Genomic DNA, 23,508 nt, shown 5'->3' with positions numbered 1-23,508 from the left:
ATGCCGCCGCCATGCCGGATTATCAAGGTGCCTCAGCGCGCGATCTTCTCCGCTGCTCCCCTCGATCGACCGACCGACTGGGTTCTTGTTTCCTCCTCCGCCGCCGCCGCCACCACACCAAGTCCTGGTGGACTGGAGGGTGGGTTTGGGTACGTACGTTCCGTTCTGATGCTGCTGCTTCTTGTGGTTCTTGGTTCTGTCGGCCTGCTTGCTTAGGTGGCACGGGAGGAGGATTTCCGCTCGCGTGTTGGGAGAGACGGCAACTACTTCGATCTCGTCGACTTCACCCGAATCGCAGGATTCAGCGTTCCGGACAGCACCACCATCGGCGATTTGAAGGTTGTACGACCATTTCTTCTTCAATCCCTGGATGATGTTCTTCTTCTTCTGTTGTTGCTAGTACTACTCCTATATCGATTGAAGATATAAGATGCGTATTCGCAAAACAAAATAATGACTGTGTGATATTTGCCAGGGTAATGCCTGCGCACCCTTAAAAATTCATTCAATCTCTTCCATACCCCTAAAATTTACCTAATCGCCATTATATTTTCCCTCATTTGGCTGTTAAGTTTGTGGCAAATGTATTTAATACCCTTATGATTTAGCTTTGAATACAAGCTTGACAAACGATTGAAAATTTTGTTTGAGTGCATACTATATGCATTTTATGTAACTAATGAGACTAAATAATTAGTGTAGAAAATTTTGACATAAATTTTAAAAATAAAACAATGTAATAAAATAATTCTTTTTTTGAAATTTAATAGGACAATAGTTTTTTTGATCGGGATCATTCTTAAAAAAATATTGTGAGCATTGGCAGTCCTATCTTTGTATGGATGCTCCTCATTTTAATGACTTTTCAAAAAATAAAATAAAATACATAAACTTTTACATTTTCAATAATGTAATTCATAAATTTTTAAGTTCATCCAAATGGTAAAACATAAGAGTCCTGATAGGTTTAACTTCTCACAGGTGAAGCTCACAGAGAGATTTGATATCCCTATGCAATGTCAACGACTCTGGTTGTGGTGTAGTCGGGAAAACAATACATACCGTTTAGATAGGCCATTGAAAACCAAGGAGGAGGGACTATTTGTAAGTAACATTATTATCACCTTATTTTCTGATTGGTTCTTCATACTCTTTTGTTCCATGCAGGTATGCAGTAAAAGGTAAAAACACTTCATCCATTCCATAATATAAGCGATTTTGCACCATAATTTTGAATATGAATTCTGCTTACTTTATGTTGCTTTTGTTTAGTTCTGCTGAGCATGAAATGCTGGCTTGTCAATCTGCACTTGCCATGTCATTTTCGTCCAGGTGTGCTGAAGAGCATATGAAGTTTTCAAAATAAAATTTTGACTCTCTCAAATGATTGCTTTTATAGCACACCTGGTTGGGTATATTCACTTTCAGCAGCTTGGTACATTTTTAGGCATACCATCTTGATCAAATAACTTCCTATTTAAAAAATGAATGAAATATGGTATCTGCCATTATTACCTTTATAATTCTTTCTCCAGCTATATGTAACTATTCATTGTTTTATGGTTATGTTATGCATGTTGTTTATGTGCAAGGAAGAACACTGCCTTTTGATTTGCTTAGTTCATATAGAGATGTAGAGATATCCTTTCTTTTAGTGAAAGTTAAAATTATGATGCACTGTATTGTAGGTAGCATTGCTATGACGGCACGGTGGCAATCATCTAGAGCTTTTTCTTGAGGTTGAGCTTTAAGTTTTGATAATTTTTCATTTTACTATTTTTTCGGGGAAAAGATCCATTCTGATTTCATTCATTGATTTATGATTCTAACGAAGTTCCAAATATTGGCACATTGTAGGTGGTCCAACCTCATTCCCTACCAACAGAGACCAACATAGATGATGCACTGGTGTTTCTAAAGCTTTTTGACTCAGAGAATGCGCAGCTATGGTCAGCACTTGTTTGATGCAACTTATTGTCTTATTTATCAGTTAATACATCACTTCTTTGATCCAACCTATTTGTCTTATTTATCAGTTGATAATGCTCACTAAATTTTGCATTTCTGAATGAGGAATTAATTTTGTTGGCTCGCTATATGTGAAAGTTTCATCGAGACCTTCAGATATTCTTCCAAAACTAAGAAGTCTAGCCGGTTTCTGTGCAAGCCAACCAATAGATCTGTATGAGGTCAGGTTTTGAACCAATGCAAACTAGGTTCCGTGGTTCTCATATGGACAGAATTCATCTCATTTGTACTGGTTTTTCACTTTGAAAAGCAGGAGGTAAAATTTGAACCAGTGTTATGTGATGCTATTGACATTCATCATACCTTTTCAGAGAGTGGGGTATGTTTATTTTACACCTGTCCTCTCTTTTGCACTCCCTCACTATCCATAAATTATCTATTGCATCCTGCAGATTTTAACTGGGGACATTATTTGCTACCAGAAGAGCCCACCACAGAACTGGCGAATATATTATTCTGTTGCATCTTTTCTGCAGCATGTTTGTGATAATAAGGTACCTATTGTACTTTGCTATTTTCTATGTTATGCTCTCTTTTTATCTTCTATAATTTGGATAATAAAATACATATTTAAAATTTTGAATATTACATTCATTGTGTTTCCACTTTTCAAGTTTCCTCTTTTATGTTTTACATGGAAAATTTATGTTTATTTTGGTGAGCTATGCTCCCATATTATTTGTTAAGGGGTTTCTTTAAAGACTGACTTCTAGTAGACTAAGCTATGCACTGTTCAAGTTATTGGGAGGGGTGAGAGTTGAGGTTGTGTAATAAATGCACTTTTTTTTTGTTAACTTTGTTGTGTTTTATTTTATGCACCCGCCCTATTTGGCTATAATGCGTTCTATAATGCTCTCTACTAGTAGAATCGGTTATTATTTCTAATCCAATGGATCAGATCTATTTATATTGCCATCTTAACTATTGGTAGGATAATTTTTTTTTCTTCTGGTAGTAGAACTCTAAATCAACTATTCACATTCTTCTTCCGACGATAACACTAGTAGCAGAAAGCACCGTAGCCAAGCTCATTTGGCTAAGCTTAGAGCATCCCCAACAGCTCATCTATCCTGAGAATAGAGGATGAAGACTACAAATTGAGCTGCAACAGAACGGCTATCCTATCATCTATTTTTAGATGTCATCCATATTAGGAGAGAGAACCTTCATATTTGGATGATCTCTCTCCATCCTTCAAAGAAATATAGAGGATGTCATATGTGGATGATCTAGTGGAGTACATAAAGATATAAAAAATGAAACTAGTTTAGATGATCATCCAAATAAAAATATGAATGACCAAATTTAGATAATGGGGATGCTCTTATGCATTGTTCTTTTATACTTTACCAATTATATATTTCTTACATAAGTATATGTAGGAAGAAGAATGGAAGAGACACATTTTAGAAGAGGAGATTGTTATGTTAAAACACCAATCTGATTCAGACCGTCTTCAGAAAGAGGAGACAATGACAGGTACATCAGCAGGACAATCATTTGTCTTGTTTTGGACTAAATTATAAATTGGCAGCAGCAATATATAAACCCCTATCTTTGTAATTGTGTGTGATCAGCTGAAACATGAATGAGACAATGCTTTGCGACAAGTGAATGAATTACGTGATCAGGGCACACATGTCATTCTCAATTTTTCCCGTGAGGACTTGGAGCAAGCAACAGAACATTTCAGTAATGCCAGTGAGGTTGGTAATACTGAATATGGACACACATATAGAGGCATGACACACAATACTATGGTGGCAATCAAGCTGTCCAGTTCCCAAAGCTTATATCTACAAGAGGTAAACCTGGTCCAGTTGTGATGATAAGGGTTAGTTTATTTATCCCATTAGTAACTTGAGATTATTGCAGGTTTCAGCTCTTCGTCAGTGCAGACACCCGAATATTGTTGCTTTTATCGGAGTATGTTCAGAAGCCTCTGCTCTAGTGCATGAATGGTTATCTAATGGAAATCTCGAAGGGCGCATTGTTTGCGCAAATGATTCTCCACCTCTTTCATGGCACAACCGCACACAAATCATCGGGGACGTTTGCAGTGCTCTGCTTTTCCTTCATTCAAACAAGCCAACTGCTTTGGTCCATGGTGATCTCAGGCCTTGCAACATCCTCATTGATGCCAGCTAAAGAAGCAAGCTCTGCAACATTGGTATGTCTAAGGTGTTGCTGCAGCCTGGGACCTGCCCACCAAACATAACGGAAAGGCTGCCATATATGGACCCTGAGTTCAATGCCACTGGGGAGCTCACAGAACTCTCTGATGTCTACTCACTGGGTGTTATCATCCTGCGGCTCTTGACCGGAATGGCCCCCTTATCTCTATCAAAGAAAGTTGCCGAAGCATTGGAGAGTGATAGCCTGCACTTGCTGATAGACAAATCTGCAGGGGGCTGGCCTTACATTGAAGCCAAACAGCTAGCTCTCCTTGGTGTTAGCTGCACTGAAATGATGGCAGAGAAACGGCCTGGTCTTTTCACCAAGGTGTGGAAGGTTGTTGAGCCCCTGATGAGGAAGTCTCATGCAGCCTCTTGGCCATACTACCCATCAGGAGAAAGTTGTGCCCCTGCTCCTTTCATTTGTCCAATCGCCATGGTACATAAATCTCAAACCTTTATCCTCATGGTAGATAAATCTGTAGGTCATCATTTCTCTAGCTTCGATTCTCCCAAAGGTTGGTGGTAGTTATGTAGTTAGAGGTCTTTCTTAACCTGTAGCACCTAGAAGCCGTGAATTTCCTTTGATTTTCCTGAAATATTCAATGATAAAAATTTCTTTTCTACAATACAAGTGTGACATGACGCTCTCTCTTGTTGATATTTCAGGAGATCATGAGAGATCCTCAGGTGGCGTCCGACGGATTCACCTATGAAGCAGAGGCCATAAGAAGTTGGTTTGATAAAGGGAACAATTCTCCGATGACGAATTTGGCCCTTCCCAATCTCCATCTTACACCTAATCGTGTCCTTCGTTCTTCCATCCATGAGTATCTTCAGCAGCAGAAGAAGCAGCAGCAGACGGATTCCTGAACCTGCTTACCAGCTACCGTTGTCTGATACATTATTTCTGAAGTGCACTTTTTTTGGGTAGTAACGGTAGGATGGCTGTGGTGATTTCAGTTAAGTAGGAAGGGATGGAGAAGAAATGGCAAGAACAACAAATACAGGAATAGGCTCTAACTCGATTTGTACATAGTTATGATACACTACGGTTTAAATCAAGATCACCAGTTCTCCAATTGTCAGAGATGGTTCTTTCTTTTTTAATCCTGAAAGCTGAAACTGATGACCTGACTATTAGTGTTGTTCTTTCTTCAACGATGAATTAGATTGTCACTAGCGTGCCGTGGTATCGTCTATACATATATACTCCCTTAGTTTCATATCATTAGTTATGTGCTAAACCTTTCAATATTTGACCCTGTTTATAGAAAACTATAGTAACATCCATGACTCGTAAATTAGTTTAGTTAAATCTACCATTGAATATACTTTTATAGCAATACTTATTTTGTGCTTGAAATCATTACTATTTTTTCTATAAACTTGGTTAAACTTGAATAGATTTAATATATGACAAAGCAAAAGTGATGAAAGGAAGGAGTATAATTTTATTAGAGACGTTGTATCAGAAACAATAGCCATCTAGGCGTCCACGACGACCGTTTCAGTAAAAATGGTTGCAAACTCATCAAATATTCCGTGACCTGGACTTTTTGAGTGCACGGCCGAACACTAACCAAGTCTCTAGTGCTACTGTCGATTCAGAAAAAGATGAGGCAGTGATACATATTTATTCAGTTCATCACCGATTTTAGAAGACTTTATTCAGTTTATCACCGATCTAAAAGACATTACTTTTACAAGTACATACTCATTACATAAACAGCTCCTGCAAAGTACGGCAGAACATTTTATTTGTCTCGTATACTAAACTCAAAGTACGGCAGAAAACAACATTTTTATTTGTTTCATAAATTAAACTAACTGCTACGGTTACAGTCATCCTGTATGCATGCATGCCCAATTGTCCATCATATTTCCAGTGTTTTAATTAATGGCAACAGTCCGGCTTGATTGGGGCGCATTTGCTCTGGTAAGCTGTTACATGCATGCCATGATGGAGAAGAGCAAAAATCAATCGACAAGTTCAGGATCAATTTGGGCAACAAAAAACAAAAGAAAAAAACATGTGTTTATTCAGACAGAGCTAGCAGATTCGAGCTTACGGTTGTTGGTACAGTCTTCGCCGAGTCCACGTCCAAGGATGCCGCTGGCAAAAGCCAGCAAAACGAGGAGGACGAGGAGCAGCTGAGCCAGGGTTGGAAGGCTGGTCTTCGCCATTGTTTCTTGACGAGAGCCGTGCAGTGCACCACAAGGGGAGGAGTAGCTGGTTGGTTGGTGTGCAATGGGTGCTTAGGCTGCTGGTTTGGTCCTCTCAAATTTGCAGCTGTGAGTCCAGCAATTTATAGAAGCCTCTCCCCCCTCTCCATTGGGTGACCAATTCTTGAAGGGAACTGTGTAGAGGTAGTCCAACTGGGCACTTATGGCACCCACTTACATTGGCCACTTGTTGTTTGTTCATACTAAGAGCGTGTTTATTTCGTGAAAAGATAATTTTTAGGTGTTACATCAAATTTCATAACTCGCCTGAAAACCGTGAGATAATCTTTTGAGCTTAATTAATCCGTCATTAGCCCATGCTTATTATTATAGCACTTATGGCTAATCATGGACTAATTAGATTCAAAAGATTTGTCTCGCGATTTACCCCTTAACTCTATAATTAGTTTTTTATATATATTTAGTGCTTCATGCATATATCTATGATGTAATGTTTTTGGAAAAAAAATTAGAAACTAAACAAGGCCTAATATAAACTAACTACCTATGTCCTAAAATAACTGCAGACTGCAGTCTTATGCTTTAAACTAAAATGCTGAACTTATTACCTATGTCCCAAAATAACTACGGTCTTCTGCTTTAAACTAAAAGGATGCACTTATTTTGTGGCAGAGAATATTGTTTACTCCGATGCCATAATGCTTACCGTTTTGAATAAGGATAAGGTTAAGAAAACAACTTTGATCATTATTTGTTATTACATCATATATAGAAATATCAATAAATACATTATTTTATTGAAGTGCTTTTTTGGATTAATCTATACATATAGTCTCCATGCTTCTAGGATGGATATTTAAAACCAGATGCAGAGGCAGAACAAAATACTGGGTGTGCACTCACTTTCTAGTGCTTTGAACAAAATACTGGATTATATATATATATATATATATATATATATATATATATATATATATATATATTGAAAATAGATGAACCATAGCTAAAATTTTTTTGAACCGGCTTCCTGGATCCCCTCCCCTAACACAGCTCTGTCCTTGTTTAAAAGTTATTCTAATTAAAGTTATAAGAGTTTAACTTCAATCTTATCCAAAATGTTAGATATTATGGAACTAGGGGGAGTATTCTTTTGCAAGCAAGAAACACCCTTCAATATATGTAAAAGTAAAATAATATGTGTTCTAAGAAATCTAAAACCAATGACTAAAAAATAAACTAAGATAAAATCCTCAAAATTAACTTTAATTTAATGTTAAAAAATTAAATTTTGGCTATAGCACAAGTAAAAGCCAAAAGATGAGGACGGCAATTTAGGGGCAGTGGAAAAAGCCAAATGATCTATTTACAAATGAAAATAATATGTATAAAATTTTTATATACATATTCTTAGTGATCTAAAAGGCAATGCTCAAAAATAAACTTCGGTGAAAACCCCAAAATAAATTCCAAATTTAAGGCTGAAAATTTAGCATAAGTAGAAAAAAAAGATGAGGGTGATATCATTGGTGTAAGTGTGTATGTGGACTGGACAATATAACTTTACTTCATATGAAATAAAATTAATATTGAAATTATAATTGATAGCAAAAAGATTCTTTGGTAGGTACGTATCAAATTACAAGTCGTCACATTATCAAACATGAGCATTGATATGAGTACAAGCATTAACCTGTTAATTATTGTACAACTTCAAAAGTTATGCTATTTAATTATCTAAACTCATTCAAAAGAAGACAATGTTGATGGTAAATCTGCTACCCCTTCCTAACTGATATTTTTTTATCAACTATTCCATATCCTTTAATGTTAAAAAGGATCATTCTACATATTTGTAGGAATAAATATCATGCAAGTTTACCATGAAAAGTCATCCGTAGGGATGAAAGTTTGAAAAATCTCACTTTTAATTTGTTCCAAACAATACTAAGCACATGCATAGTTCATTTTCATCGGTAGCTGTGTATTTATAATGATATTAGATCAGCATCATATATACTACACTGATATAACGTTTAAGCAAAATTCCCACTTAAGTTGTAACAAATAACTTCCACTTCAAAAAAGTAACAAATAACTTTACAATGATTTGTGGTTTATTTCCTATATTCCAAACATAGAGTATTAAGTTTACATTTTAGCGTTTTATAGCGCAAATTTAATATGATAATTAATATGTCCCACCAAAAATATCAGACTAATGTCAAACACAACGATATTCTCATAAGGTATAGCAACCTCGTGCATTCACACGTGCCAACGACTGGCCTCGGTTGCAATTGATTAGTCCAACCAATGAACCAACATTCGAGTTTCCTTCGAACACGTGTGCCCTACACGAGCAATAGTGGGTTTCGCACTGCGAAGAAGAAAATCTTACTAGTCTAGCGTAGCAACCTGCCACGTGGTATCAGAAATTGACAAATAATGAAAATGAAAGCTTGAAGTTTGCGTGGTCAGTGTAGTTCACAACTATCCACTCTGTTTCATATTATAAGATTTTTTAGGTTTGTATATATGTTTAGATTCATTAACACATAGATGAATCTAATCAAAGTCAGAAAGTTTTTATAATGTGAAACGGAAGTAATAAGGTGCTAGAAGGAAGCGAGCCTATACAGTGAAAATAAAAACAAATCAATGGATAAAGCAATTTGTTTATCCGGCTGGTTGCAGGCAACAAGCAATGCACGTTTCTATTCATCTGTGGATCGGACTCTTCTGTAAGATGATGTAAGGGTGTAATATTGATATTGCTATGGCACTTTTTTAGACCCGCAGTTGTAACGCCACATATATCCACGTACTAGGAGTGCTACACTAAAATATAATCGAAATCACTGACTCCTAAATTAATTAAAATTTCAGTAAAGTCTCAACTGAACAAGAAACATTGTTCAGAAACATGCATGCTAGACAATTGTAAGAGAAAAAGGGTACAAGCCATGCCATTCGACCCACGACTATCACACAAAGTCAACATAGATGCTAAGATATGACCAAAAGAATATTACGAGATCAAACCATGACGTAGACTAAATAATATTAGGAAGCTAAACAATCATTTAAAATTATATCTAATACCGGTCAATGCACGCTAGTCCTATTTTATACCTAGCAAGTTGTTGACGCTGAAAATAACAATCAACGGTCACACACGTAGGTCTTAGAATCAATCTAAAGACTGTTTCAGCACATGACCTAATTCTTAGAAATACTGGGCGTGCCAGTCAGCTTGATCTTGTAACTGACAAGATATAACATAGAAAACGGTTAACCCTAAAATCGCTATCGGCCGAACAGCCGATACCGTTCCAGGACCCTAGCCGATAGACTAGACGATCGGCTTTACATGAATTTCACAATCACAATTATAAACATGTCCAATCAGCTAAATCAGAGGTAGGATAAACACTAAATAATCCAACCAGCCAATTAATCTTAAAAGATCGGACCTAACCGAGACAATCTTAAGATTAATCAGCCAATCGAACTGCTCTAGTACTTATCGCACGTGAAACCATTAGCTGACATTAGACTAAGCATGGAATAATACGTAAACTGGAATGCTACACTAATTACTAGCATAAAACAATAGACACCAATAACATACGTGCCCAACCCAGATCTAGAAGATCGAATCTAACCGAGACAGTGCAGACCTAAATATAACCACGCATGATGTTAGATGAATATTATAGCATGCAAATAACGAGATAGCAAAGCAGCGTAATCCACTGACTAATTCATTAATCTCAGCCGATCGGACATACTCCTATGGATAGATCGCACCAAACATACATAGATCAGACCTAACCGAGATAGTATGCAATCTATTACGATAAACCCTCGCAAGCCCTCCAATCCAATTTGATAACATGAACTTAGCAAAACCCAATTGATCGGACCGAACCGAGACAAAATCAGATCAACAAGGCTCATGCGAACAGATCAGACAGAAGAACTCACGAGAACTTGATCAAGAACTACCATTACCTCAAGCTAAAACAGACTAAAATAATAGTAGAACTCAGCCCGCCGATCGACCAAGCAGAAGATCGGACTTAACCGAGACAGTTGTCTTAGTTGATCGACGGGTTTCGACGAACTAGAACTTACATTGCGAAGCTGACAAATCCCGCGTCGAAAGCTCAAGCAAGTCGAAGATTTGAGGCGATGCGCAAAGTTGAATTGATCTAAAGATATCTTACAAAGCCCCCGGGCACTTATATTTATAGCCCCGGAAAATAACTAACCGGATAAGAATCCGCTATTACCTAACTTTACACCGTTCGGACTCTAATTAAATAACAGAATCCTAAATAAACTTCGAGATAAAATTCTAACTAACCTACACGGAGACACAATCCATAATCGAACCTACCTCTAAACCTTTATTCCAATCGGACTCCAATTCCTGTCCGATTCGGGTTTCATCGGCTAGAAGCCTTACCGCATCCAGTTTCGTGCGCCTAGCCGATTTTCCCTTTTCTTGATCGATTTGGCTTTTAGCTGTGTTTTGATCATAACAGCGATTTGCCAAAATCTGGCGTTAACACAAATATAATATAAAGAGCTTTTCTACTGTCTTTAAGAAATACCTCAAGTTAACATATTTTTTATTATAAAAATTTAGTACCTTAAAATACAATATACCTCAAGGTAGCATAATTCTGCAGTAAAAATTTTGGTACCTCAAGGTAGTTTTTAAGTATGGTAAAAGAAGTCATAATATAAAACTAGGAAAAACACACTCGGAACATTTAGTGAATTAAGAAGTAATACAAATATATGTTTCTTTTGTTCGAAACAAACTATGTTATTTGAAACAAAACATGGGAAGTTAGCAACAATAGTTTTCATCCTAGACATCCATGGATTGAAATAGTAGTTTTCATCCTGAATAATCGTGAATACATATCCTTAGCATTTACCGATAAAGCGAGTAAGCAGCGTCATTGCTTATCCACGTGAACATGAATAAAGAACCATACTGCACGTCCATGACTAGAATGGAAAATAAATTATTTAACAACAACAAAACATTCATAATCAATATAAAGCATGAATTGTTTAACTCGAGAATATTAAAATATGAATAACACCATAAGCTTAATATAATCTTGAAACACGAATATAATGAAAACATAATCAAATATGAACAATCACATGAATATATGATAGGGAACAAGTAGCAAAGCAATCCATTCAACGTAAACAACAAGTTTGTCATGCACTTGCCTCAACTCTAGTAGGGGTGAAAACGGGTCGGGTTCGGTTGGATTTCACCTTTCCCATATCCTAATTCATATTTTGCAATCGGGTTCGGATCTAATACGAATATTATCGAATACGGATACCATCACGAATAATACCGGGTACAAATACGATAACGGATACGAACACTTATGAGTACGAATATTTATACGAATATCAAGTCAAAACAACAACCATATACATATACCCAAAATGCGATGATATTAGGGGCTAGCAGCATATTGCAAAATGGCAAACCCATAGTCCAATACTCATATAACCAGTGCAAACCCACGTCATAATAATATTCAGATAAATATCACAATAACCAAATAATATGTCCCAAAATGATGTGTAATCAAGCAATCAAATGTGTTCTAAGTTCTAACAGAGAATCAGATGGGGAGATGGCGAGATACGAACGCCGGACTAGAGGGCGGAGGCTCGAGGCGGCCGGCGGGGGGAGGAGGTCGGGCGGCGCCTCGACGACGGGAGGCGCACGCCGGACGGCGCCTCGGCGGCAGGAGGCGGACACCGGCTCGAACGTCGCCTGGACGGGGGCAGGCGGACGCCAGACGCCGCCTCGGCGGGGAGACACGACCGTCGGATGCCGCCTCGGCCAGGAGACGCGGACGCCAGACTAGAGGACGGAGGTTCGAGGCGGCCGGTAGGAGGCGGAGGCCGGACGGAGGCTGGCGCTTGGCGGCAGCGGGCTGCGTGCGGCAGTGCGAGAGCTGGGAGGTGACGAGCTGAATAGCCGATGTCGATGCCACGTGCGTGCGTGACGCTGTCCTGTGACCGCCCGTGGCCGTGACTATGTTGCGTGTATGAGTTAGGGTTGGTGTTTCTATGGGCCTTGAATTTGATGGGCCGAAATTAGCAAATGTCGCCATTTAACCGGATATTAATTCAGGTGTAATCCGGATAGTACCCGTAATATATTCCGGATAATCCATATCCGTCGGGTATTGCCCTCCCGAACCTGATCTCATATCCGTCAAAAAATACCCGGATTTGGATCCGGATCCGCGTAAAATCCTGAGTACCCGAATAACTGACCCGAATTTATCCCGAATTAATATGGGCGGACGGGCGGGCGGGAAATATCCGTCCCGTTTTCACCCCTAAACTCCAGCGATAACTTGGCTCAACACCTCCCACGATTCAAACCCTCTACACATATGCAACAAAACATTATATAAAATCTTTATGTGTGACCTTCAATCGTTACCTAGAACATTTAACTAGCAGTGTAGCCCGCGTAAATACACAGCTAGATCAATTATCACTTTACATTATATTTATCTATGAAATACTTTTAACTATAATAGGATAATGGGATAATATATGTGGTCATTTTTCTCTCATTTTCTTATCATAACTTTCTGGAATATTAATATTGTATATCTTTAAAATTTCCGTGGTGTTTTAACAGTAATTACGCAAGCAAATGATACCAGTTTCGAGACCTGCTCAAAAAGTCACCGCACTTCCATTAAGTGAAATTCATTAGATTTGTTTGTTAGTATTCTCTTTGTTTGAGATCTTTATTATACATTTTTCTATTATTTTTATCTTTCTTGAAATCCTTCACTAACTTTAGTTAGTTCACTTTGAACTAAACACTGAAATTTGTTATATAGTATCAAAAGCATCGAAGTATCATGGTTCACTTTAATAGCCCAAAAAATTATCTTTACTACAAAATATGCCATTTGGTTTCTGTTTTCCATTCCTAAAGTTGTAAACTAGAATGTTAAATTTGACTATTTATCTTTCTTCGTGTAGCCATTCTCTTAGCAAGACCATGTTTATCTCTCTTTCTCCAACCATTTCCTTAATACAATAATGAAGTTTTCTCTTTTCCACCGTTCACACCCTCTACCTCTCTCACTGTTGCTCGCTCAAGCTGGCTCACCATCAGCCAACCCAAATCTTAGTTGATGCGTCATTCATAGGGGTTGCATTTTTGGTATTTATTTATATCACATTATAGTAATTTAGGGATTTAAGTTTAGAGTTTGTGTTGAAATAAAAATTCTAATTTTACTTATAATCTTGTGTGTGTTTTATGTGGGCTCTTGTTTTATTTTTGTTTGTTTTATTCCGAATTTCAATGACATAGGAAATTTCAGTATTAGGAAGCTAGGTCGGATACTAAAAAACACAACACACACTCCCACCCATGGCACTCGGTTATATAAATTTTACATGGTAATTTATCAAATTTACACCACAATTGTAATATACTTATATCAGTCAATTTTTGAAAAAAAGACGATAAATATATGCATATGCAGTTCTAGAGACTTACAACATGCCTTTATACAGAAAAGAGAGAGAATCCATAGACTGGCTGGTAGAGTTTGGCGTGATTTCTAACTTTCGATGGAACAACGTACAACGGAATAAGTGATGCCCATTGCATATCTTCTGTCTTTGTTTAGCTTATTTCTTATTGTCTCCCACTGTATTACTATTACAACTCTTTCTTTCTTTCTACATATATCTATGCATAACTGCTATCAATCTACACAATTATAATTTACATTTACATAGATATATCATGATTTAGTATCTTTAATGTTTGACATCATACTTACCTGTTAGAACATACAATATATACGTTTGCACATCAAACCAATATATATTATGTCAAAAAATATATTCTCGGTTTGGCATGCCTACGTCCGATTGGGAGTCCCAAAAGAAGTACAAACCGGATCTATGTTTTTCTATCCAGTTCTCTTTTTTTTTTTCTAGTCCGAGTAGGATTTGTCCAGTATTTTTCTTTACTTATATTATTCGATTAATCTCAACCGTCACGATATGGTCTCGCTATGATCCAACCGCATAAATTGTTCTCATTTTCTCCTATTAATGTGGTATCATATATTCTTTAAATTTCTCACCATCTTACCCCTAATGAATTTTTCACTCATAAACAAATCTTATTTAATCTTAGTAATTTTCCTTTTGTCATAATCTTCCTTCTCTACTAAAATGGTGAGTTATTCTCGGACGCAAGGCGGCAAGGGTGCGTTATGCTAGATTCAGGTCCATTTTTTTTTATATACAGGGAAACATATTCCATAATAAATAGCACCGATACTATTCATAGTAATTTTTTGTATGTCAGATGTGCAAAATGCATTGTGTTTTAATTTGTAGGGTGGTGTATTAATATAATATATATCATTATATTTTCTCAAAATTCTATAATCATTTAGAAAACATGCAAATGATGAGTTTGTGCCCTATTTAACTTAGATTACTGGCAAATTAAATTATAGCCATGGATGATCTACTTGATCATAAATATAAGTTAAATATTTCAAAAATAAACTCAACAAATAGCTTAAAATAAGTGGTCTAAGTATTAGATTAGATTTTTTTTGAGAAACATTTTTTGAAGTGGTGATTAAAAAACATGGCCTTGGTTTGTTCTATAATTTGTTATGTTTTCAGAACTGTCGTTATTGTTCACGCCATCAAAATTCCGGGTGCCATCTTTTGGTTTTTTTAAAGCCAAACGACATATTTAAAAATAAAACTTTTATATGTGTATGCATAGCGATCTAAAAACCAAAACTAAAATAAACTATAATGAAAAAAACCTTAAAATCAACTTTAAATTTAAAATTTAGAATTTAAATTCTGGCTTATAAGCATAAGTAAAAGCCAAAACATAGGGACGTTGGCTTTCACGTGCAAGAAGCAAACAGTATAGGACCGTCCGACCCGGACCAGCTTTTTCTGAAATTACGTCTTAGTATCTATAATTTTAACAATCTGTATTAGTTTTACAACTCTAATATATTCTAATATGTGGATGGATCTCAACCGTTGAAATTAAGACTTAATCTTATCTTGTGCTATTAGAAATATATATATATATATATATATATATATTTGTATCAATCTATATTCGTTATACAACTCTAATATATTCTAATATGTGGATGGATCTCAACCGTTAAAATTAGACTTAATCTGATCTTGTGCTATTAGAAATAGAATATAAATACATAATTGTACTTCTTATACAACTATATTCATCAATATACACCGTTATAATCTGGACCACCATGATCTAATGGTACATTTTTTCTCTGATTAATGTAGTAATTTATAGCCTTCGGAGCAAACATAGAGCCTTCTTTAGGTCTTTGTATTATAATAGATAAATAGATTCTTGGGTTCTGAATAAACCTAGAATTAATCTGTGTTTTATGGTTGAATAATTGATGATTGAATGTGAAGATTTTACTTTTTTTTCTATAACATTTTAAATAAGACAAATGATCAAATATTACAAGAAAAAGGGTTAAACATCATTATGAAACAGTGAGAGCTGTTACGCACGTCGACGCCGACGCTCCCGTGTCGTGTCGCCGGACCAGCAGCACCACCAGCTCAACTGCAGCGGCTTCCTCCTCGCCCATGATGCCACCGGCGCGGCGCTCGCCGGGCACACTGACGGGCCGGCCGCAGGCTGCTCTCGGCCGCGGTATTGGGGGAGGCCGCGCGTTCGGTGACGTCGACGGTGCATCTGGCGGCGCCGTCGCCGGTGCGGGGGCTGCGTCGGCGTTGATCGACGCGATCCTCGACTTCGACAAGGTGAAGGAGATGGGGTGCACCAGCTCATGATCACCGAGATGCTCGCCGACCCGGCCTACTACGGCGGCGGCGGCTCCTCCTCGTCGGAGCTCGGTTGGGGCCGCTGATTAGTTGTGTGCTTAATTACACTGTTGTGGTGTTTTTTACTTTTACCTTAGACTTAGATCGCCGATTCCAATTTTAAGTATTTAACCATGGGCGGCCTCGTCGATCGGTTAGACGTACAGTTACGTACTCTGCTACACTCTCTAGGACTAGGATGTACGTGTGAAGTAACTAACTAAAACGAGCAGTAGCATGATCTTTCGCTGGAAGTTTCACATAATAAAATGAAGAGTGAAGAGCACCAGCGGTCCCTAAACTTATGTGCATGTATTATCTAGGTCTCCGAACTCTCAAAATGTATTTTTAGGTCCCCGAACTTGTCCGGGGTGTCATATAGGTCCAAATGGGCTCCGACTCACTCTATCCGCTGACGTGACATGCCACGATGGTGCCTACGTATTGGTGGGGCTATGTGGGTCCCACATATCAGTATCTCTCTCCTCCTTATTTTTTTCTCTTCCTTCTCATAGGCGCCACCGTGGCATGCCACGTTAGTGGATAGAGAGGATCAGAGCTCGTTTGGACCTATATGACACCTTCGGACAAGTTCGAGGACCTAAAAATATATTTTGAGAGTTCAGTGACCTAAATAACAAAATCAAGAGCATTGCTCCGGTCCAGCGGTTGGTACGAAAATACATCCAGCCGTTCATTTGTTGAGGGTAAGATAGGAATGACTCGTATACGCATCCGTAGCTCTGCATTTTCTGCTGCTCGTCGTTCAGACTCCTCGATCCACGGTGCAGCCCCTTCAGTCTCCTCTTTGCCGGCGCTGCCAAAAACGTCGGCGTCGTGGCGCCGTCGCCGACACAGAAGCAGCTCGTCTCGCCGGCCATCGGTGTCTTCTCGCTGCCCGTCCGCGTCTTCGCCTCGCTCCACCGCCAACTCCTCTAGTCGCTGCGATCCCCTTTCTCTGTTGTGCTGCGACCAGGGTTCGGAGTATCGGAATTGCATTTTATATCGGAGGTCGCCGAAATACCGAAATTTTCGGAAAAATTTCGGACGAAATTTGTTCAAACAATATTTAAATTCGAATTTGAAGATTTCGACCGAAATTTCACAGAAAAAAAGAAATATGGCAAAAAACATCAAACAACCCACCAACACATGCAAATGCAGCAAGTATATAGCCGATATACACATTGTATATGCATACTGTATATAAATATTCAAGCTTCACAAGGTTGCAACTTGCAGCTATCATGGTCAAGACAAGATGATACAAGGAATATTGTACATGCATAATCAAGACAAGATTATACAAAAGGGGTTGCATTATCTCTATAAAACAAATTATACAAACGTTGTTGTATAGTAGTTACCTCCTGGTGGCCGTGCAGAGGAGGCAAGGGGAGGCGGAGCGTGCAGCCGTGCAGAGGCGTCGACGGAGGCTTGGGGAGGTCGGCCGCCGGGTCTGTAGACTGGAGGGAGCGCCGGCCACCGGGTGAGACCGGGCGGCGCCGGGGCGGCGCGCGACGCGCCGGCAGCTTGGGGAGGTCGGCCGCCGCCGCTCGAAGGCTGGAGGAGGCCTGGCGCCGCCGCACGGAGGGTGGGGGAGGGATGCGACGGCAGCTGGGGCCTGGGGGAGGCCGGGCGGCGGCGCCCCGACGCCGGCAACGAGCGAGATGGTGGTGCGGGCGACAGAGAGGCAAGAGCTGGCGTGGGCGGCGGCAAAATTTTTTGCTTTGGGCTGGTGGCTGCGCGCCCGTGCGTGCGATGGGGGTGGGATTTAGGCGCTTTTAGGGTTTCCTCTCCAAAATTTGGGTGAATTTTTTTTTTTTACCGAAATATTTGACCGGAGTCGCTTACGATCGGACCCCACCGAAACGGGTGAAATTTCGTTCCGGAATTTTGAACCGTGGCTGCGACAAGTTCTTTCATCGAGCAATATATAACCAGGAGACATGAAACAAAAAAGCTCTGATAACAATGAGTTGGCTAACTGCTGCAAGTGTATATGCAAGCAGGCTGAATGATTCACTTGAAAATTTAGATAGTTCAACAAATTTTTCCTCAACAACCGCATGTAGGAGACATATTATCAACTACTTTCAACAACAGGAATAAAATTATAACCAGTGTTCCAATTAACATGTTTTTAAGATCGTTGTTCTCTTTGCGCTGCTTGGAAATTTTCTTCTTGTTATAAGCTTCTATGGCAGACATTCGTTCGGCCATCTCTACTTCCAGCTTCATCTCTTCTTCTTCAACCTTTGCTCTGTCCACATAGCATGACCTGCAGGAGTACTGTCCAGCGCCTGGATTAACTTTGCTAGCGTTGTCCAATGCATGCCAGAGATGGAGCAAGGCGATCATGGTGACGCGGCGGAGGACCGGCGAGAGGCGCGGCGGAGCAAGGCGAAGTGGCGGAGGAGCGCAGGGCGGCGGCGAGACCCGATGCGGCGGAGGGGGATGGACCAGAGCGGCGGCGAGAGTCGCGGTGGAGCGAGGCCAAGTGCCGGAGGTTCGGCGAGAGGAGCTGGCGGTGGAGCGAGGCGACGCGGACGGGCGGCGAGGAGACACGGGTGAGGGGCGAGACGAGCTGCGGACCGGCGACGAGAGCTGCAGCTCACTCCATTCCATTCAAATAAGCAAGTGGATGACAGATTCCAAACTCATCTAAACAAACTACCGAATTACGATGATACCCTTTCCATTGTTTTTTGTAAGTAGTACCGCAGCATTCACTAATCTGGTACCGCGCAAGTACCACAGCATATCAGCCGTTGATTTCATCTGATCGAACGGCTCATATTTGGTACCGTAAGGCATGCTGAACGGCTCATATATAATTAGTGATTACTTTTATATAATATGATTTTTATTATAAAAACTCTAAGTATGCTCTATAATTTCGAATATTTAGATAGTCAAACATAAATTCAAAAATCAAAAGTATCATATAAAAAAATTATATGAAAATAGTACTTGGGATTTTCAGCTACGAATCGGCGTCGGACTCCGACTCCGAATTGCGTTAGAATTTCCGGCCTATAAATCGAGCGATCAGCGCCGTCTCATCCCATTTGCAAGTTCACATCCCCCGTCTCGATTCCCCAGCTCCCCCTCTCTCTCCACCGCAAAGCCCTAGCTAGGGTTTCTTCTCCTCCCCTGCTCTGGCCACCGCCATGGCCGCGCCCCAGAGCCCCCTGCGCCGATGGAAGCCCTTCCTCGCTGCCTTCTCCTCCGTCGACGCCGCCATCGAGGCCGCCGACCCGGGGCTCCTCTCTCGCGCCGAGTTCAGGAGAGCGCGGGAACGCGTCGTCGAGATGCTCAGCGGCGCCGAGGACGACGCGGAGGCGGAGGAGCTCTGCCTCGTGCTCGACGAGGTGATGGAGGAGTCGCTCCTGACGCTGCAGATGGCGCCCGTGACGCCGGAGAGGCTGGCGTCCACCGATCTCGCCCAAGTCCTCGGCGCGATGAGGAAGCACGAGTCGGAGCGGATCCGCAGCCTCGCCACCGACATCGTCCGCGCGTGGAGGGCGACCGTCAACAACGACCTTGTCAGGATGATGGCCGCCCTGGAGAGGATTCCTCAGTCTCCGAAGCGAATCGAGACGGGTCGTCCCAATCTCGAAGCGAAGGTGATGCAGGGATCACCGGCGCCCAAGAAGGCTATCACCAATGGCGGCTGCCACGTCAATCCGACGAAGACCTCAGCGCCGTCGCCGCCCAAGAGAAGTGCTCCAGCTCCAGTTGTTGGCGGTGCTCGAGTCAAGACGGACTACAAGGGCGCAGCAGCAAAGCCGAAGGAATCGGCGCATCCGGCGAAGAAGCTGTTGGCTGACATCAGCCGCCGCCAAGATCAAGATGGCATCAAGTCCTACCTTAGTGACCCCGAGAAGCTGGCGGCATTAGCTGCTCCAAAGCGGAAGCTTCACGAAGGACACCAAGATCAGGAAGAGGAAGCGAAGAAGCGGCGCAAGATGGCCGACATGGGCGCAGCAACAAAGCCAAGGGAGCCTCCAGCACTTCCGCCAAAGAAGGCGCCGGTCCTCGTCGCCAGCGCCGGCCGCCGCAAGAGCATCGAGCACTGCAATGAAGACGAGAAGATGGTCGCTTCCACAACGCGGAAACTACGTGAAAGCTACCAAGAGGCGGAGGAGGCGAAGAAGCGGCGGAAGGTCCATGTCATCGAGGACCAGAAGATGCACCCAATCATGAGGATGCGGAGCAGAGCCAGCTCCATCGGCGAGGAGAAGAGCCTCGTCATGTCGTCGCTTCGGAGGCGCTAGACCTTTTTAATTAAAGACTCAGCAGTATTTACTTAGCTAACTGTGCATCCAAAGATCCCAGTAGCTTAATTCTTGTGATGTAAATTAACTGCGCATCCAAATGTCACCTTAATTAATTAGCTTCTTCTGATGGCACGAGAACCCACCCCATGTAAACAGCAAACCTTTTCTGAAATCAGAATTCGTATAATGAATTAAGAGCGCTGTTACTGTTCTTCGATCCGGAGTTGTTTGAAACCATGCCTGCCGATCGAATTTCCTTGGAACTTCTCGCTTCACTCGTGCGGTTTAGTTCGTGCTGCCTGCGTCATCAGAGCGATCTCGTTATTTGGCCTAAACTTGTCCGTCGCGAACACCGGGCCGCGCCCAGCCCAGCGATGCGTGCGCGCCGGCGCGACGCGAGCACCACGCCTCGCGTCCCTATATCGAGATGGCGCAAGCGGCCCATTCCAACGCCGCGCCGAGACGAATTTTTTGGATTTTTAATTTTATTTATTAAATTATTCACCATTTTAATTTTGCGATTCAAAAAATTACAGGAGGGGGCTGGACATTTTGCAGGCGGCCCCTGCCGCCCTCCCAGTGGGTGGTTTAGGTTAGTTTGCTTAATTATTGTTAGGTAAAGGGTTAGATTTAGGTTAGATTGTTTAATGTTATATTTAGTACTAAAGTAAGCTAATATTTTATTAAATTGGCTTTGTTGTATTAAAAGGAAATATAGAAAATATATACCAAATGTTAATACAACTTAAAAGCAAAGTTAAAAATTATGAAGGTTCGATTTATTAAGTATTGTTTAATGTTAAATTTAGTACTAAATTAAGCAAACTTTTTATTAAATTGGCTTTGTATATAATAATGTTATTAAAATATATCTTGAACTAAAGAAAATATATTTCGAATGTTAATACAACTTAATAGCAAAGTAAAAATTGTGGCACATGAAAAGGAGAAAACAGAGAAGAACATAATGGAGCAAGAAGCGAGAATCTAGTAAGATTCCACCGCTCAATTCGGGAAACAATGTCTTACAACAAAGCTCAAATCGGGATACAATCGTTGAAAAGACATTGCGTTTATCTTGGGAGTTGTCCCCTTAAACGTCGTTGTACCGTTGATCATTCGTGGTACTCCTTCTCTCGCTTGTACTCTTGACATGTTTCGGCTTTAGTTATTTTATGGCCGTAGTACTCAGGCATAACTTCGTCGATCCATGCAGTGAAACAACACGCTCTTTGGTTCCCCTAAAAATACCGGAGATGCTCCCAAAGGAGGTTAATAAAGGTGCAGACGTGGAAGACAAAATGTCATATTGGGGTGATGCTTACTTACGGTGTGGTTATCGGTTATGTTTGGACAAAGAAAATATCTCCTCCCATAACTCTGTGGTTGGAATGATGTAGTCATCTGGCAGTGATTTTCACAACTGCATATTGGACGTTTGACCCAATCTGGTATGCCGAATGAATTATTCCTCCAATCAAGGGTAGCGGCTTGTACACGCTGTACGTCCTCCATCCCTGCTTGAAGGACTTGTGAGGGGATTTCTGGCTGCGTAATTGATGAACCTGCGATAGATCTCTCTGTATCTATCCACCGTAAGAAGTTACATTTTCTTTGTTCTTCCTGCGTGAAATTAAGAATAATGTTAATCTATAAACTTGAATGTCCGGTAATATATATGCAGAAGAAATGATACTTACAATGATATCGTCGTCGACAATGCAAGGGCAAACGAAGCATCGTTGGCCAAGAGTTCACCGTGAAATAGATCTGACGACCTGGCAACGTTCACTGCAATGACATTTGGGACGTTCCCTCCACGTTGGTAGTCCGTTGGGATCGACCCACCAATCGCGATTCTTAGCCGCTATACCCGTTTGTGTTCAACCTTCCTTCTGCAGTAGTCGGATATATGTTCACTTCGTGGATAGGGGCATGAGTCATTGCGGTTGAGATTCTCCCTATCAACTCACTGAATGAATCTACATACTAGGTTTTGGTACTGAAATATCCAAAATTTGGGAACGATTTAGAAGGTAGGTGTTATGGACAAACATACCTGAGTCAAGTTTGCACATCTGAAGAACCTCCTCCCCGGACTTTCACCGTACAATGAGGCCATTAGGATGCATCGGTCATCACAATAGCAGAATGGACGATCACACCATGGTGGCATACGACCGGCGAAAGGATCCCTTCGCCACTCGAGATGAGCCTCTCCCATGGTAAAAATTGTTTTTAATTTTGTAAATTCAAATATAACTTACATTAAGTTGGCAGTAAACACTATTCTCTTTAACTATATCATTAATTTTAACAATAATAAATCCACGCAATACTTGATTGTAGGTTTGACTATATATTTTAACTATAAGCGATAAATCATATTTAACTTTCAGTGTTAACAGTACGGTACCAACAAGCAATCATTGTATTTTAATTATGTAAACGACAATAATAAGAACATGCTAACAACGACAAAAAATATAGCTTTACATTAACATAAATATCCTTAACAATTTCCTTAGCTACAACATAAACTACTTTTATTTTCTATTTAACATAATTATGTTTTACTATGTCTTTTTACACTATAAATAATTTTTGTAGTCACTAAGTTATACCATTAGTATGTTGTACCATTGCTAAATCAGTTATGCACTAAATAAGTTTCTAAATTGTACACTACAAATACACTTTTACTAACTAAACTAAACAATGACTACATTAATTATCTAGTAAATAAATTTCTTTATTATACAATATCAATACATTGTGTATGGACTAAAATATACCATCGCTAAATCAATTATCCACTAAATAAATTTCTAAATTGTACACTACAAATACACTTTTACTAACTAAATTACACAATGACTACA

General features: G+C 40.2%; 2 protein-coding genes across 2 annotated transcripts; both read left to right on the top strand.

Annotated features, from left to right (window-relative positions):
- Positions 1–5,383, top strand: LOC102722481 (U-box domain-containing protein 57-like). Its single transcript, XM_040521764.1, is given in 11 exon segments — positions 1–27; positions 217–339; positions 982–1,132; positions 1,708–1,739; positions 1,858–1,945; positions 2,077–2,189; positions 2,421–2,522; positions 3,411–3,505; positions 3,593–3,833; positions 3,904–4,641; positions 4,872–5,383. Coding segments are annotated over 11 exon segments (1,914 nt in total). The 3' UTR covers positions 5,076–5,383.
- Positions 5,384–19,507: 14,124 nt separating this feature from the next.
- On the top strand, positions 19,508–20,818 carry LOC102722202. The gene has a single exon (XM_006651451.3). The coding sequence runs from the start codon at positions 19,517–19,519 to the stop codon at positions 20,621–20,623; it is 1,107 nt and encodes a 368-aa protein (XP_006651514.1). The 5' UTR covers positions 19,508–19,516; the 3' UTR covers positions 20,624–20,818.
- Positions 20,819–23,508: the final 2,690 nt, after the last annotated feature.

This window comes from Oryza brachyantha, chromosome 3, assembly GCF_000231095.2.
Source record: "Oryza brachyantha chromosome 3, ObraRS2, whole genome shotgun sequence".
NCBI lineage: Eukaryota > Viridiplantae > Streptophyta > Magnoliopsida > Poales > Poaceae > Oryza > Oryza brachyantha.
This window is presented reverse-complemented; position numbering and strand designations above follow the sequence as displayed.